General features: G+C 36.0%; 1 protein-coding gene across 1 annotated transcript in view; it reads right to left on the bottom strand.

Moving 5' to 3' along the window:
• LOC306873018 (caskin-1-like) overlaps positions 1–16,382 on the bottom strand; it is a 52,058-nt gene that overhangs the window by 11,193 nt on the left and 24,483 nt on the right. The window contains exons 3-12 of the mRNA XM_079422009.1: positions 13,152–13,249; positions 12,475–12,620; positions 12,301–12,396; positions 9,451–9,572; positions 8,259–8,367; positions 7,062–7,170; positions 6,870–6,964; positions 6,496–6,610; positions 3,062–3,301; positions 1,927–2,028 (exon numbers count right to left, since the gene is read on the bottom strand). Coding sequence (XP_079278135.1) covers positions 1,927–2,028; positions 3,062–3,301; positions 6,496–6,610; positions 6,870–6,964; positions 7,062–7,170; positions 8,259–8,367; positions 9,451–9,572; positions 12,301–12,396; positions 12,475–12,620; positions 13,152–13,249 — 1,232 coding nt within the window. The remainder of the gene's footprint in view (positions 1–1,926; positions 2,029–3,061; positions 3,302–6,495; positions 6,611–6,869; positions 6,965–7,061; positions 7,171–8,258; positions 8,368–9,450; positions 9,573–12,300; positions 12,397–12,474; positions 12,621–13,151; positions 13,250–16,382) is intronic.

Genomic DNA, 16,382 nt, shown 5'->3' with positions numbered 1-16,382 from the left:
CTCGCGTTGGTTTCATACTTTTTTTTTTTTTGAGAATATTTGTCTTCGACATGACTTACTTCATTTAATAATAGACACTTCGAGCTTTCTTTAGATATACTGTATTTCTCATGTCGTTTTCATTCATTCTAGTGACTCGCTTCAGGAAGATATTCACGGAGACTGAGAATGCAGAAAGCGCACCTTATTTGTTTTCTTTATTTTACAAAAAAAAAAAAGAAAATAGAAGAAAAGTTGTGTTGATACTGGGAGTGAATCAGGGAATACAGGGTATTTCAGTCAATATGAAATTAATGAAAGAACTATGAGTTTCTCTTCGTAGTGTAGGTTTAGGTTTGATAACTTGAAAAGTAAAGTAAACTTGAAAGTAGGGGTGTTCGCTATGACGATTTTTGATCGTGGACGATAAAAATGGCTTTTGAAGAAATATCGAAGTATCGTGCTACAGCACACATTCTATCAGCTGCAGTTCTGGTGCTGCCGTATCAATATACTGTACAGCGCGACATGCATTCACATCAGTGTTAAGTCAGCGGTAGAGTTACACTCACGGAACACTGCACTTATTTGCAATCACAAAAGTACATAATTTGAGTGTGTTTAAAGCCTTGCCGGTTAAGCTTTTCATTCGCGCGCTAGTCAGACATGCGCTTTTTCCGAGCCCGTACACCTGAAGCGCGAGCACTAAAAGGCCTGTCTAAGAGCGCCTGATTACTCAACTAAGTTATCTTTTGAGCTAATACTGTCAAAACACACAAGGTTTACATACAGACTGTTGGTTATGTCTAAAATGAAAGTAAACAGTTGAGAGAAACGGATGCGTGCCTGTATATTAGATCCGTGCAGCTCTTAAAGAATCGACAGACAGATGACAGAATTTTTATTCTTTAACATTAAAACAACAAAACACAAAGAGGAAAAAAAAACTCACTACTCTTGACTGAAAAAATAATACAGTTGGGCCTTGGCCAACAAAAGCTACCATACATTCCAGACCTTCAGCCGTCAGTCTGAGGTCTGGCTACGCGAGACTATCTGCAACATTATGCTGTTTCATCCCACTTTCAGTGCATTTGGTTTCCTATATGTACAGCTAAACAGCGGTTCTCTCGCTCTCAGTTTTGTTGCTTTTACCGGCTATTTATTGCTGTAGATATGCAATGCAGAGAGCCATATATGCGACACCCTCTTCTGGAGACGGAGCGGGAATATGCAGCTCATTTGCATTTAAAGTCATACACTCCATTTTGGGCTGAAACATCACAGACACATTCTGGGGACCTAAGACCAGTATTACATCTTGTAAAAAGGGGTATAATAGGTGCCCTTTAAGGCAACCAATAAAAAGTTGAGAAAACTCAAAAATCTGCTGAAACTGGTTGCCTTAAATCAGGGGTCCCCAACCCTGTTCCTGGCGATCAACTGTCCTGCAAAAATTTGCTCCAACTCTAATCAAACACACCTGCCTTTAATTTTCATGCAATCCCAAAGACCTTAATTAGTTGCTTCAGGTGTGTTTGATTAGAGTTGGAGCTAAACTTTGCAGGACACTCGATCGCCAGGAACAGGGTTGGGCACCCTGTTCTCTCAACTTTTTATTTTTTACAGCCGTGTAAAAAAAAAATAATAAGTTTAAGGCAACCAGCTTCAGCAGAGTTTTGAATTTTCTCAACTTTTTATTTTAAGTTTATACGACAAAAAGTTGAGAAAACTCAAAAATCTCCTACAAACATAAGTTGAGAAAACTCAGAAATCTGCTGAAGCTGATGGTTGCCTTAAACTTTTAGGTTTGCTCAACTTTTTTTCTTTTTTTTTTACAGTGACGTAATAAACGCTGCAAACATAATATGAACATTTAAAAAAATAGTTCTAGATAACATATAGCATGTCACATCAACTGTCCATTAAAAAAAACTGTGTTTTTACCAGCTAAAGGTTTCCTCAGTACCCAAATATCCTCGTTAGTGCCACTCTGCTGGCCGCTAAGGGTTGGAGAACCATGAGGGCTGGAAACGGATCCCCTTGAGCCTGAAAGATATCAGACACACACAAACACAGTGATGTAAGAATAAAACATTACTTTGCAAACTCCTAATTGGCAACCACAGATGCACACCGAGGGTGCAGATAGCAAAGGGATCATTTAGGACAGTTTAAATGGACTGTAGCATATCCGTCAGTAATCTGGGAGCCTTGCTGATGAAAATATATGTTATGTTTCCTGCAAAAAATATTCAGACCCCTTGCAGAAATAGAAAACTCCAGTTAGCTGTGAAATGTTATGTCTAGCATTGAAACAAAAAGATCCTCTCTACTGTAATACATTAATTTGCAGAAAAAGTGCTGTAATACAATTTGGTTTGTTTTCGTATTCATAAAAAGGCAGTGCAACAAACAAAACACTACTGTTAAAAAAAAACTAGGTCGGTAATATTTTTTATCTATTTGAAAGAAATATCTTATGCAGACTGCATTAAATTGATATAAAATACAGTAAAAATTGTAATATTATGAGCTATTATTACAATTTTAATTATATATGTTTTAACATTTTACTAAGTAATTAATTCCTGTGATGTCAATGCTGAATTTTCAGCATCATTACTCCAATCTTCAGTGTCACAGGTCTCCTCACTGAATAAAATGATTAATTTTTATTTTTAAAAAATCTGCTGAATAATACATGCCTTTTCACATTATGATAATTTTTGCACTATATGGTAAAGAGAATTGGTGAGGAAGTTGTTTAACAGACATAAAAATAATGTCACAATGGTTAAAAAATATTTTTCTTCATGCAAAATGTGATTTTTAACTTTTTTCTTGAGGTGAAATATGACCTTTGAAATGTTCTCGATAGGTTTAGTCAGATTCACACAAATATCTCTCATTTTTTCGCATCCGAGTTTACCAAAAACATTCAGATTCACATCTGTTCACTGCATTTTACTATGTTCATGAAGTTTAAAAAGAAAAAAAAAAAAATGCCAGGTGTATGATATGATACACTCATGATGGGTAAATGTAGGTATTTTTCTGACTGTGTTATGTGTGTTTATACCTGTCTCTTTTTGTGGCTCCTCTGAGCAGGAGGAGGCTGGTTCATACCCAAATGTGCTGCAGGTAGGCATATTATAGCCAAATGAGGTGAAGAGGGGCTGATGGGTAAGGGGTTGGGTAGGAGGGGGAGGGGGAGTGAGGGGCAGAGAAAAAATGTGGCAGGAGTCACCGTTCACCATGACAACTGAACCAATTGCTGGCGGACGGATCTGTATCTTAAGATACTGTTGGGTTGAGGGTCCTGGGTACAACAGAACGGCAACACCAAAAAAACACAAACAAAAAGAACAACAACAACAAAAACAAAAAAACAGGAAAGGAAACAAAACAAAACATGTTCAAGCAAAATTGTCTAACTCTATTGTTGAGCTTAACTTTACCCTGTAAGTTAACATGCAAGGTGAAAATGAACTTATGTACACTTAAGCTTAGAATACTAAAAAAATTAAAATAAAAAATAAAATAAAAAAAACTTTACTCATGCATACTATTTCCACAACATACAGTATACTTGCAATGCATTCCCGCCAAAACAAACATATTTATAACTGATCTATGTGCTATGCATGCAGTCTACAATTCATGCATGAAAAGGGCAGATAACAGGGATTGGAAGTGCGTTGGAGTGTCGCCTATGTACATTAATCAATATATGTAACAATTCAATATTGGCATATTTCAATATTGAAGAAATGTTTTTTAAAAAAAGTGTAAAGTAAAACCCAGCAATGCATTTTGTAATCACACAGCCCATAGAGCCCCGCTGCACCACAGATTTTAATGGTGCAAATATCCATGTTCATCCGACAAGAGGAACTGCACAATTTGGCCAGAAATGGTGTAATTATATATAAATATAAAAATGAATAAATAAATAAATAAATAATAATGATTAGTAGCGGTATAGTCTTGTTAATTCATATTAAAGTAAGATATATTACTATTTTAATATTTATCTGTAAAAAGTATTTAATAAAATTGGTAAATTTGCTGATTTTATTTGGCGGTAAACCTCAACTCAGTTTATAAATACTTCTCATTACAAGTTTGGAAATATGGTTAGCTAATATTGTCCAAATGCACAGTAAGTGATCCAAACAGTAAGATGAATCCCTGTAGATCAGCATTTACTGCAAACTGAGCCACTTCGAGAAACTAAAAAACCCCAGATCATGAGCTGCTCACGTGCACATAAACTCAGTGCCACGCTTTACTCTGAAACCTGCAGTGCATATATTTAATTAATTAAATCGCAACCTCTTTGATTTGATAAAGCAGCTTTTATAATATGATTAATAATGCAGCCTTACTTTTTAATCACTGTATTTTTAGGTCTTGCCTACAAGCCCAGCTTCTCTTATATGGACTGGATCCCAACCAGCCCAACACAGCCTCAAAGGCATAACCCATGGTACTGGATAAGTAGTAGTTTGAGAAGTATGCATAACAAATTACGGACATTAGAATAAAAAATGTAAATCTGAATACATATTCTGACACTGATAAGTGATGTTGTTTCTTCACATTCGAGAAGCAGCAGCCGCCGCTGATTTGCATGTATAAATGTGTGAAAGCCTGTTTGCATGTGTGTGAATGTGCAAAAGTGCGAATTCACTGATGTGGGTTGAATGAAAATAAATGGGGACATGAAATTATGGTACAGGTGGACTCAGAGATGACCGAACAGTGACAGATAGATGAGCCACTCTCATCTGCTCTGTTTGTCACTCCCTATTTCATCTCTTCAAGCTGACGCTTCTAATTAGAATCACTTGACTGGTGATAAAGGGTAGGACAGTTGGATATAGAGCGAACGAATGACATCCACACACATCTACCATGGGCATGAATACACATTTTGAAATACAGACAGCAATGATCAATTATGAAAATATAATAATTTTGAGATTTCATTTTGTTTACAACTTAAAAAAAACATTTAAGCAATTTATTTATTGCTATATGTTTTTAAGGTGATTTTTAATGTGTTGCTATGTGGTTGCTACAGTATTCTTTGTGGTTTTATTGAATGCATTGCTACGAATGCATTGCTTTTTGTTTTATTTTTTGACTGTACTAAAGCGTAAATGTATGCATGAAAATGATATGTTTGCAGATATTATGCAAATTTCACATAGCTATGCTACAGCCAGTTATTCTATTTTGAAACGTGTGTTCCATGTTGGAATGTCTGTTTTTGTTTTGGTCTCTGTGATTCCGCCCACTGCCAATTTACCCAATAGTACTTCAGCACCCTGGGTTGCCCGTTGTTGGAAATCACAGCATATTGAAATCATGGAAGCCAGCAAACAAACTGGGTGAGAGATTGCAGATTCTACCTGGCCTAAAAAGCCTTAGTATCCATCTAAAAAGCCAAAGAACCAAATGAATATTCAAACGTGAATAAATCAAGTCTTCAATTTACAGTGTAAGGTGCAACACCTTCCATTGTCAATTGTGTTTGTTCCTGTTGTGTATCCCCAATCTGGCAACCTGTGAGTGTTAAGACCGAGGATGACAACAACTCTCACCAGTATTTTAAATTTGGACTGCAGTACTCTTTTCAACCTCTAGCTGTCAATATTACACACTGCACCATTAATGAAGTGCTATGTGGTTGCTAAGAGTGTACTTGGTGGTCACTCAAACTGTCCACTCTTTCTCTATGATATTCTGGTCTTACAATCAAGTACACGTCTGTTCAAAAGTTTGGGATCAGTAAGACTTCTAATATTTTTTGAAGAGGCTTCTTATGATCATCAAGGCTGTATCTATTTGATCAAAAATACAGGGGAAAAAATTGTGAAATGTTATTGCAATTTTAAATAACTCTTTTAATATACTTTAAAATATAATTTATTCCTGTGAAGCAACGCTGAATTTTCAGCATCATTACACCAGTCTTCAGAGTCACATGATCCTTCAGAAATCCTTTTTCCTTTTAAACTTTTTATTCATAAGAATCAAAGAAAAAAGCATCACAGGTTCCCAAAAAAGAAAGAAAAAATGAATTCTATTCTAAGTCTATGGGACTTTTTTTTTCATTTGTCAGGAACATCTGATCACTTTCTCTCTTCATAAGCTACATACAAGCGGTTTCATTTATGTCAGCAGGTTTGTTCCAATAGTATAGTGATATCTGCTCCCTTAGTACTTAGTTGATTTATCTATTTACTTCTTCCATTTACTCAAGTGGTTGAAACAAACAAAATGCCCATCCCTAACACACACACACACACGCACACACATGAAAATGAATACATAAATACTCATGTATGCAGAAATGCATGCGACTAAATCAAAATCATTTAAACACACACACACAGACATTTATTTAAGTGCCAGGTAGATGAGCTTCAGATTGACCTTAATGTAATATGTGCATATGTGTCACATGACATCCTAGAAGGCTCATGTGGTGATGCAATGGCACACCTGCCCTTTTGATGACTTCCACCATGTTGGACGGAAAGTAACCCACACGGTCATTTCCTGTTCGGTTGTCGTGGATACAGCCCTTCCATCTTCCGTCAGAATGCTGCTCCAAGACCTGAGGACCAAACAGAAATGTTCCAGAATGAGCCTGCAGTAGAAAACATGCACTGCACCATGTGACAAAACTCAAATTATTTCAGTGTCAAAATCAAATGTGATTTAAACTTTTTAATAGAAGTGTATATAAAAAACCACTATAGAGTTTTAAATAAGTGCTTCGTTCCTCTTAAGAAATATGCATGCCATCCCTGGGTGTAAAATACAGAAATACATTTCTACATTACAATGTTACAGTTCAAGAATTGCTTCTTTACCGTGATGATGTCGCCTGTTTTAATATTGAGGCTTGTCAGGTCGTAGTTGTTGCAGTAATCCTTCAGAGCCCTCACTTGCATGGCAGCTGATGCATCTATATGCATGAACACACACACAGATACCAGCGAATTTAGAAAGCCTTGGACATTTCTATGTGTTTTTGTATTTTCAGAAACTTTGCCCTATTGTACCTCTCAGCATCTGCTTGATTTCCTTGCTGGCTTGGGTAGTGGTGAACTGGTTAACAATATCCAGAGCTGTCTGAGAGTACGTGTTCCTCACCCCAGCACTGATACCACTCTGAAGAGATAGAAAACACATTCACATGGTAAACTTGGCTTTGGCAAGTAAATAAAGCACAACTGGCCAGCCATTTATCTCATTTATTTATTCTATGCAAGAAATAAATTCAGTTGTCACAGTGACAGAATATACTACCACTCAAAGGTTTGGTTTAAGTAAGTTTTTTTCTGAAATAAATTTATATTTTTGTTCAGCAAAGATGCATTAAATTGATCAAAAGTGACAGTAAAGATATTTGTGACCCTGGACCACAAAACCAGTCATAAGGGTCAATTTTTCGTAATTGAGATTTATACATAATCTGAAAGATGAATAAATAAGATTTCCATTGATGTATTTGTTAGGATTATTTGAAAATCTGGAATCTGAGGGTGCAAAAAAATCTAAATACTGAGAAAATTGCCTTTAAAGTTGTCCAAATGAAGTTCTTAGCAATGCATATTACCAATCAAAAATTAAGTTTTAATATATTCATGGTAGGAAATTTACAAAATACCCTCATAGAACACGATCTTTACTTAATATCCTAATGATTTTTAGCATAAAAGAAAAATTGATAATTTTGACCAATTCAATGTATTTTTGGCTATTGCGACAAATATTCCCCAGCGACTTAAGACTGGTTTTGTGCTCCACGGTCACATTTATAATGTTAACAAAATTTCAAATAAATGCTGCTCTTTTGAACTTTCTATTAATAAAAAAATCCTGAAAAATGTATTATGGTTTCCACAAAAATATTAAGCAGCAACTGTTTTCGACATTGATAAGAAATGTTTCTTAAGCAAGAAATCAGCATATTAGAATGATTTCTGAAGGATTATGTGACATTAAAGACTAAAGCAATGATGCTGACAATTCAGCTTTGTGTCAAAATAATAAATTACATTTTAAAACATACGAAAAATAATAAAATAATTCACAATATTACTCTTTTACTGTATTTTTATCAAAATAATGCAGTCTTGGTGAGCCTGAATTTATCTTTCATAAATATAAAAAAATCTTACCAACTCCCAATGTTTTAATGGCATTGTATATTAAAAAAATAATGCATACCATTGGCAAGCAGTCAAATTACTCACATCCAGCAGCAGTCGTACAGCCTCGGTTTTCCCACAAAGAGCAGCTTCATGCAGCGCTGTGCCTGATTTTGTTTGTCGGTTTATATCTATACCAGCCTGGATCAGTAACCTGAACACATGCACACAAGAAAACGTCATAAAATTTTTTTATTTAAACACACTAAAAGACATATTTCTCAATACCATTCATACCAACAGTACAACGTTTATTAATCTGTACATAAAAAGATCTAGATCTAATAAACACTTCTTTCCAGGAAAATAAATAAATAAATGAAATTAAAGTAATTATAAATTTGCAGCAATTTAAACTAAGTAAAACTATGTCCTTCACACCCATCCACTCAAACTCGTCTTCATATTGATCCATAAACAATCTAATATGTGCGTTGAGTGATGAAATCACTAATTAACGTTGTGCGTCACTAGGCAGTGATGGCACTGGCCATCAAAGGGAAAAATGAGGACACGCGCTTTGAATGTGTGTGTGTGTGGATCTAATGAATGAAGCCTCCGGGGACTGATCGGACAGCCCACAGTGCCTTTCATTTCTCTCATCATCCCCGATCCCTTTGCTCCTGACCTGTCTTAGCACATCAGTCATGCAGTTTTGTGTCAGTGAGCTAAATGCTGTGTCAGGATTTCGCACCATCAATGTCTGTCCCCTTGTAAAGAATTTAAATGAAAGCAATAATAAAACTAGTACAACTCCTCATGAAAAAATGCATAACATCCTCTGAGTTTTGCAGACTTTACATCCATTACCATTCCAATGTTTAAATTTTTTCAAAAGTTTTAAAAGATGTCTCTTAAGCTTACGGACAGTAATATAAAAATGAAATAGTATAAATATTGAAATAACTGTTTTATATTTTAATAGAAAACTTCTAAACTAAAATACCCATTTATATTTTTTTGAGATTCACCAAAAAATAAGTCATGGTAAGACAAGTATTCATGATATTAAAATGATAAATGATAAATTGTTCTAATCACCTCACTGGATAGTTTGAAATTTAAGTTCTAATACATGGCAAATTACATGTGCAAACATATGAGCATATGAGTTATAATAATATGCTCACTTGAACTGTACCATTAAAGATAGGTTGTACCTTACATGTAAGATGTAACCTAAATGATGACTTCAGTGCGATAAAGTGCAAAAGGGCAAAGTCCAGTGAGCACCTACTTGATGATCTCGATATGTCCATTCTTAGCCGCCAAATGGAGCGGACTGATGCCATTGGGATCGGAGGGCTTCGGTTCTAACATAGCAGCACACATGTTACTGTTCAGGAGCAACTGCACCAACTGTAGGACACACAGAAAAGATAGATGCATACTGCACAAACACAGCTTACATAGGTGTTTAATGTCTGTTTGATCTGCTATATATTCATTCTTTCTTTCTTTAGAGGGATAGTTCACCCAACAATGAACATTATGTCATCATTTACTTACTCTCATGTTGTTTCAAACCTGTATGATTTGATTTTCTGCTGAAGATAAAATAAGATATTTTGGTAATCAAATAGTTGCTGGTCTCCATTGTCTTCCATAGTATGGAAAAAATGCTATGGAAGTTAACGGGGACCAGAAAACAGTCTGGTTACAAATATTCTTCAAAATATCTTCTTTTGTGTTCAGCAGAATAAAAATTCAGACTGCAAATTCAGATGCAACAACTTGAGGATGAGTAAATTATGACAGATTTTCATATTGGGTGAACTGTCCATTCAGGAACAATACCGATTAATAACACATAGAAGCAATGTGCCATATTTAGCCAAGATGACTAATTTTCATCTGTCTGTAGTCCCTGGGTAGACTGACGTTCAAAAGAAAAGAAAAAAAAAAAAAAACTGTTTATAAATACAAAATTATTATACTAATCCTTATAAATGTCCCAGAACAAAAAGTAGAATAAAGGGGGGAAAAAATACTACAATGTCTATGTATATAAATACAGAGTTCTGGCGTGAAACTCTAGATGGCGCAGTCCGATAGGTCTATCTCAATCTGACCTAATGACATCATTATCACATGGCACAGCTGACTGGTTCTCTCCTGTATCAGTAGCCAATGAGCTAGCTGCTCAGCATTCAAATATATGACTAGTGCTTGCTGTAGCAGTTCGCAGCGTGCTTCAGAAACCCTCCACCTTCCCCAGCTCCACCTGTATAGATCTGCTACGAGGTGATTCATATATTCTACATGGGGTTATTTCATGTATGCTGTATTTGCAGCAGCAGCAGTATTCATTACATGCCCACAGCAGCATGTTGTGGATGTATTGGCAGTAGCAGTGCTTACTCTGCGCAGCAGCAGCGTAGCAGATCTATTCCGCCAAGACCAGACATATTAACATTGCCATGTACATTACCATGCCAATCCCTCTGAGAGTTGTCATGACAGAAATATGTATATGTCCAAAAATTGTGGCATTGAATAACCACCTTGTTAACCACAGTAAATTTAGATGGTTTTCACTTAAATAACTGTGTAGGAAAAGGGTTTGATTAAATGTTGGCACTGCTGCCCACAAAATAAAATATTATGTGCAAAATAATGAATTGGTACCTCACTCAGAATTTAACCATAAAAGTGCACCATTTATTATATAATATATTAAATCTTTTTATTTTATGCTTTTAATTTTTTTTTTTGTTAGTTAATGGTGCTGTAAATATATTTTTATGGAATAGCATACAATAAAAGCCCTACTATCTGACAGATATCACAGAAATAGGTATCGTGAGAAATCACACCTGTCTCTCTGACAGCTTTAAGCTGTGTCAACAGCAAAAAGGGATTCGATCGCTATTGTTTAGCCAATCAGAAGACTTAAGTTAGCAAAACAGAACATTATATGCAGCAACTTTAACACAACAAAATCTGCCTTTTGAAGAAAGGTAAAAAAAAAAGATTTAATATGACAAATAAAACAGTATGTCAATAAAACAAACATGAATAGTAAGGAATAGTTCCCTCAATGACACCCTCCAAACCCAGAAATGTATTTCTTCTAGAACACAAAAGGAGGCTTTCAAGCTTCAGACAGATGCCAAGACACCATAAAAGTATCATACACTCCTAAATTCATACATGGACTCATATATAGTGAAAGACCTCTAAAGCTGATAGATTTAAGTGAGGAACAGACTGAATTTAAAACCATTTTCGATGGATCCAGACAACTGCCCTAGCTCTCCTTATTGTGTTCACATGAAAAGCAACGATTCATTCACAAATGAATAATTCTTTTAAGTAGAAACTTCTCAGTGAATCGGATCCTGTTCCCAAATGCGGACTGAATGCTTCATTCACAAATCAGACTGGTTTAGTTCTCTGAATGATCTCAGGGAATTCCGTGATTCAGTTACAATGGTTAACTGCTCAATGAGGTTAAGATCATCAGTAAATTACACAAAGTAAAGGTTCCAAAAGGGAATATTTTTGAAAAGGGAGTTTTTGCTGTGATGCCAAAAGCATTTTTCTCAGTGTGAAAAAATATTTTAATAATATGAAGTACATTTTCCCACTATGAAGAACCCTTTTTGCAGTGGAAAGATTCCATGGATGTTAAAAACTCTTCCATGGAACCATAGATGCCAACAAAGAACCCTTATTTTGAGTCAAAGATTAAATTTCGCTCTGTTTTTTTCACATAAAGCTATCATATGACTTCAGATAAGTTGGAATATAGTGCATATGGATTTAGAGTATAACACATTTATGGCTCTTTCAATATTTTGAAATAGCATCCAGTACCATTTTAAAAATTCCCTTGTCGTGTTCCATGGAAGAGAGACAGATTTGAGGTTGATTATAATAAACTGTTATGACAAACTCTTGTGCTCATTTGGAAGCAGTGAAAACCGGGCTGTGAGTGAATAAGGGGTTTCCTGCATTTGGCTGAGAACGTGAGAAGAGGTGTAGTTCCCACAATCACACAGGAGAGCACAGCTTCTCATCTATCTATCTATCACAAACCCCTGCATACACGCTGACAGATACGCACAAACACAGCCTAACTGACCGTGACTCGTCCAAATTCGCAGGCCAAGTCTAGAGGGGTTTTCCCAGCGTGGTCTCTGAGGCAGGGGTTCGACTGATGTTGGATCAGCATCTCGCTCTGCAAACACACACAGTGCAGTACAGTGAGTATGTGTGTGTGCAGCATGAGTCTAATTGTTTGTGTGTGTGTACTCACTCCTTCATAATGGCCGTGTTGTGATGAGAGGTGTAAAGGGATCTGTCCCTCATCTGATTGGCTGTTGACTGATGAGCCCGCCTTGAGCAGCATTTTCATGGGCTCACACTTGCCCTGCCAAGCAGCGTAATGTAAGGGCCGCATCCCTTCAGAAAAAGGGAAGATATTTGAATGAGAAACATACACAACAATTCAAAAGTTTGGGGTTAGTAAGAAATTAATACTTTTATTCATCAAGTACACATTATATTGATCAAAAATGACGGTAAAAACATTCATAATGTTACACAAGATTATTATTTCGAATAAATGTTGTTCTTTTAAACTGTATTTATCAGAAAACCCACAGTTACCACAAAAATATTATGCTGTACAACAGTTTTCAACAAAGCATGTTTCTTGAGCAGCATATTAGCATATTATAATGATTTATGAAGGATCATGTGACACTGAAGACTGGAGTAATGATGCTGAAAATTCAGTTTTGCCATCACAGGAATTAATTACATTTTAAAATATAATAAATAGAAAACAGTTATTTTAAGAAACGGCTGTTTTGATAATTGATTAATCTGTGTTAAGTAAATACTGTGCATTACTACTGTAATGTATAAAGACAGTTACTACTAACTGGATTCAATACATCTGCATGTGTGTGTGGTGCTGTGTGTTTGTACCGTTCTGGTCTTTGATGTCTACGACAGCTTGTGACTCAAGCAACAGTGAAATCACCTCCACGTTACCGCTAAGAGCAGCATGATGCAGGGCAGATAACCTATAAAACAAAAGCACAAAAAAACATAATGCATTAACCATTTCTACTGACATTTAAAATCTGTATAGGTTTCTGGAGGGAAACCTGTGGAATGGATTTAAATATGGAAAGTATCATTGCGAAAGTAACTGATTTAATGTAAAATGAGAAAGACCAGAACATAATGCCACATTTAAAACAAGAAGTCATTGTTAAAATAAGAGTTATTGGGTGCAATTGTAAGAAATTAAATTAACCCACTGTATCTCAAATATGTATTGAAGCCCATTCCTGCCATATAAGAAAAAAAAAAATGCTTTGGTGAATCATAATTATGATTCAAATATGAGATAAAAAGTATATTATGACCTATGTCAAAATTATGACATAAACAATCATAATTAAAATGTAAACTCAAGAATTCATGAGATAAAATCTCATTTTGACATAAATAGTATCTTATAATTCCAAATGTTTATGTCATAATTTCTATACTATAAAAAACTATAAAAATGTATATATATATTTTTAAATCTTCTAAATCTTTTAGCTTTTAGAAATACTGAGTGTTCAAAGCAGAAGTAAAAGTGGGACCTACATTACCCCCGGTTTCACAGACAAGGCTTAAGCTAGTCCCAGACTAAAATACACGTTTGAGCTGTCTCAACTGAAAATATCTTGCTCTGGCATATCTTAAAATATGTCATTGTTCTCTGTCAAGAAGCACACCTTAATGTTTTCTTCTAAGGCATTTTTGTAAAAGTCACTTAAATATCTTAATTTAACTAAGGCCTAGTCCTGGCTTAAAGGGGTCATATGAAGTTGCAGAAAATAACATTATTTTGTGTATTTGGTGTAACGCAATGTGTTTATGTGGTTTAAGGTTAAAAAACACATTATTTTCCACATACTGTACATTTGTGTTGCTCCTATATGCGCCGCCTTTCTGAAAAGCGGCAGTTTTTACAAAGCTCATCATTCTGAGAAGCGAGGTGTGCTCTGATTGGCCAGTTAACCAGTGTGTTGCGATTGGCCGAATACCTCAAGCGTGAGTCGGAAATGTTACGCCCCTTACCGTATTGTGATGCCATGTCCCAGCGTGACGAGACAAACACAATAAAACCTATTACAAACGAGGCATTTGTTGCATCCAGTGGGGACATAATTACTGATTATAATGACTTATACTGTCTTTTTATGCGTCGTGTTGCATCGCACCACGCAAATAGTACCATGTCTGCATTTGACAAACAACAAACAACTAGCACGACTCTACACTGCTCAAAACTCGTGTTTGAATAGTCAGTGGCAAATTCTTTAAATATGAAAACATACTTACAGGCTATGATTCAGAAGCACCAGACTGTCCTTGCAAAGTTGGAATTGCCCCACTTTATAGAAACAGCCTTTGTGCAGAGGTAGCATTGTAGGCTACTCTCCCAGGTTCAGGAAATAGTCCTCCGTAAAATGTGCTGCACACACTTGAATATTTGGGTTGAACTGTTCTGGAACAGTGTTGTAAATACAACTTAACCACTGATTTCTAGTTGTGTCCTCTTTTGGAAGCCCAAACAAAGTACTTTCACTTTCACAACAAAACATAGTGTCTCCAGGACATAGCACCAGCGGCAGCAACAATACTACAGCGAGAATAAAAATCACTCTTTCTTTGCGTATACATTTGGGCGGTGTTTTGCAAATCTTCCCACACCGTGACGTAGACATGTGGCGGCGTGTTTGAATGAGCCGTTTTAGGGGGGCGTGGCAGAGTCTTAACTTTTATAAAGAATATCTCTTTGGTTTTGAGACTTTAGTTTTTGCAACTTTAGGGATCTTATCTATGCATGAACAGCTTACACTCCAAAGAGAAAGGAAAACTTGAAATCGCATCATATGACCCCTTTAAGCTAAGCCCCGTTTGTGAAACCGAGCCTACAGGTACCTAAAATAAGCTAAATCTTTTTTAATAAAATATATTGATTGCCTGTTGCATCAAAACACTCTGCAAGCTAGACATTTTGATGAAATAATAATCATTGCACATTTTAAAGATTTGTTTTTTTTTTACCAATTCAGTTATACATTTTATTTCATAATGTAAGTAGAGATACAATTTCTCAAAACCTTAAAGGCATGATACAATCTGGTATGGTATCTCTCAGCAACAGTGTTAGCATCTGTCATTCATGTTAACATCTAACCAGCAACCTAGATATTAGATAGATATTACTATGGATTCAAGACAACAGACAGTAACGAAGCAGAAGACAAAAGTCTGACTTTTCAAAATCTGTTTTTGATTAAATTTCTCAAACAATCATACTCATTTTTTCTCAGTGAGAGATGGAGCATTACTGTGCATGTGTGGAGTGGTGGCCTGAAATTTTGTGCATTGCAACTTCCCTGATTCACCTCTATAAAGTCTAACTGGTAGCTGAATCATAAGGTCCAAAAATATTAAATATTAAATATTTTCTGTTGAACAACATATATTCAACATGTGTTTAAAATGCAAATAAATAAGGAAAAACAAGATGATGTGTAGAACTTGAAATCAGAAATGGGGACTGAATGACAGGTATTATTATTCTGCAAAAAATCTTTAGCTGTATCTGTGCGGGTCTACTAATTACTAGGCCTTTTCTTAATATGTGGTCTAAATATCTTCTTCAAAACAGCCTACATGTGTACCAGGACCACAAAACCAGTCATAAGGGTCTTTTTTTTTAAATTGAGATTTATACACTTTCTCCGTATTTTTCGCGGCCGCTTCTTCTTTTCCTCTTCAACAAGCAAAAGACCAAGGGCTGACAACGCCAGTGCCATTTGCAATGTGTCAAACATTTTTGAAATATCAAGATTCTGTCTGTGGTGAGCGAGATTCTGATCTGATTTCAGGCACCTTTGTTTATGTTTTGTATCCCTTTAGCTCTTCTGGTTTCCGGCTTTGAGTAACAAACACAGACTACTGCCACCTGCTGGTACGGAAAGGAATTTCTTCTTTACGCAGGCGCAGAACGACGTGCTACTTGGCCGTCGGGTGTCGAGCGTCGGCTTGGTGTGTCAGGGCAACTTTGGACCCAGACGCTGCCGAAGTCGTCGTCGAAGTGGCCGACCCCGCAGTCTGCTTTCGTCGCCACTAGTTCGTCGGCGT

The sequence above is a fragment of the Barbus barbus genome (assembly GCF_936440315.1).
Source record: "Barbus barbus genome assembly, chromosome: 7".
In the NCBI taxonomy this organism is placed as follows: domain Eukaryota; kingdom Metazoa; phylum Chordata; class Actinopteri; order Cypriniformes; family Cyprinidae; genus Barbus; species Barbus barbus.
The sequence above is the reverse complement of the archived record's forward strand: the minus strand, read 5'-3'. Positions and strand labels throughout refer to the sequence as shown.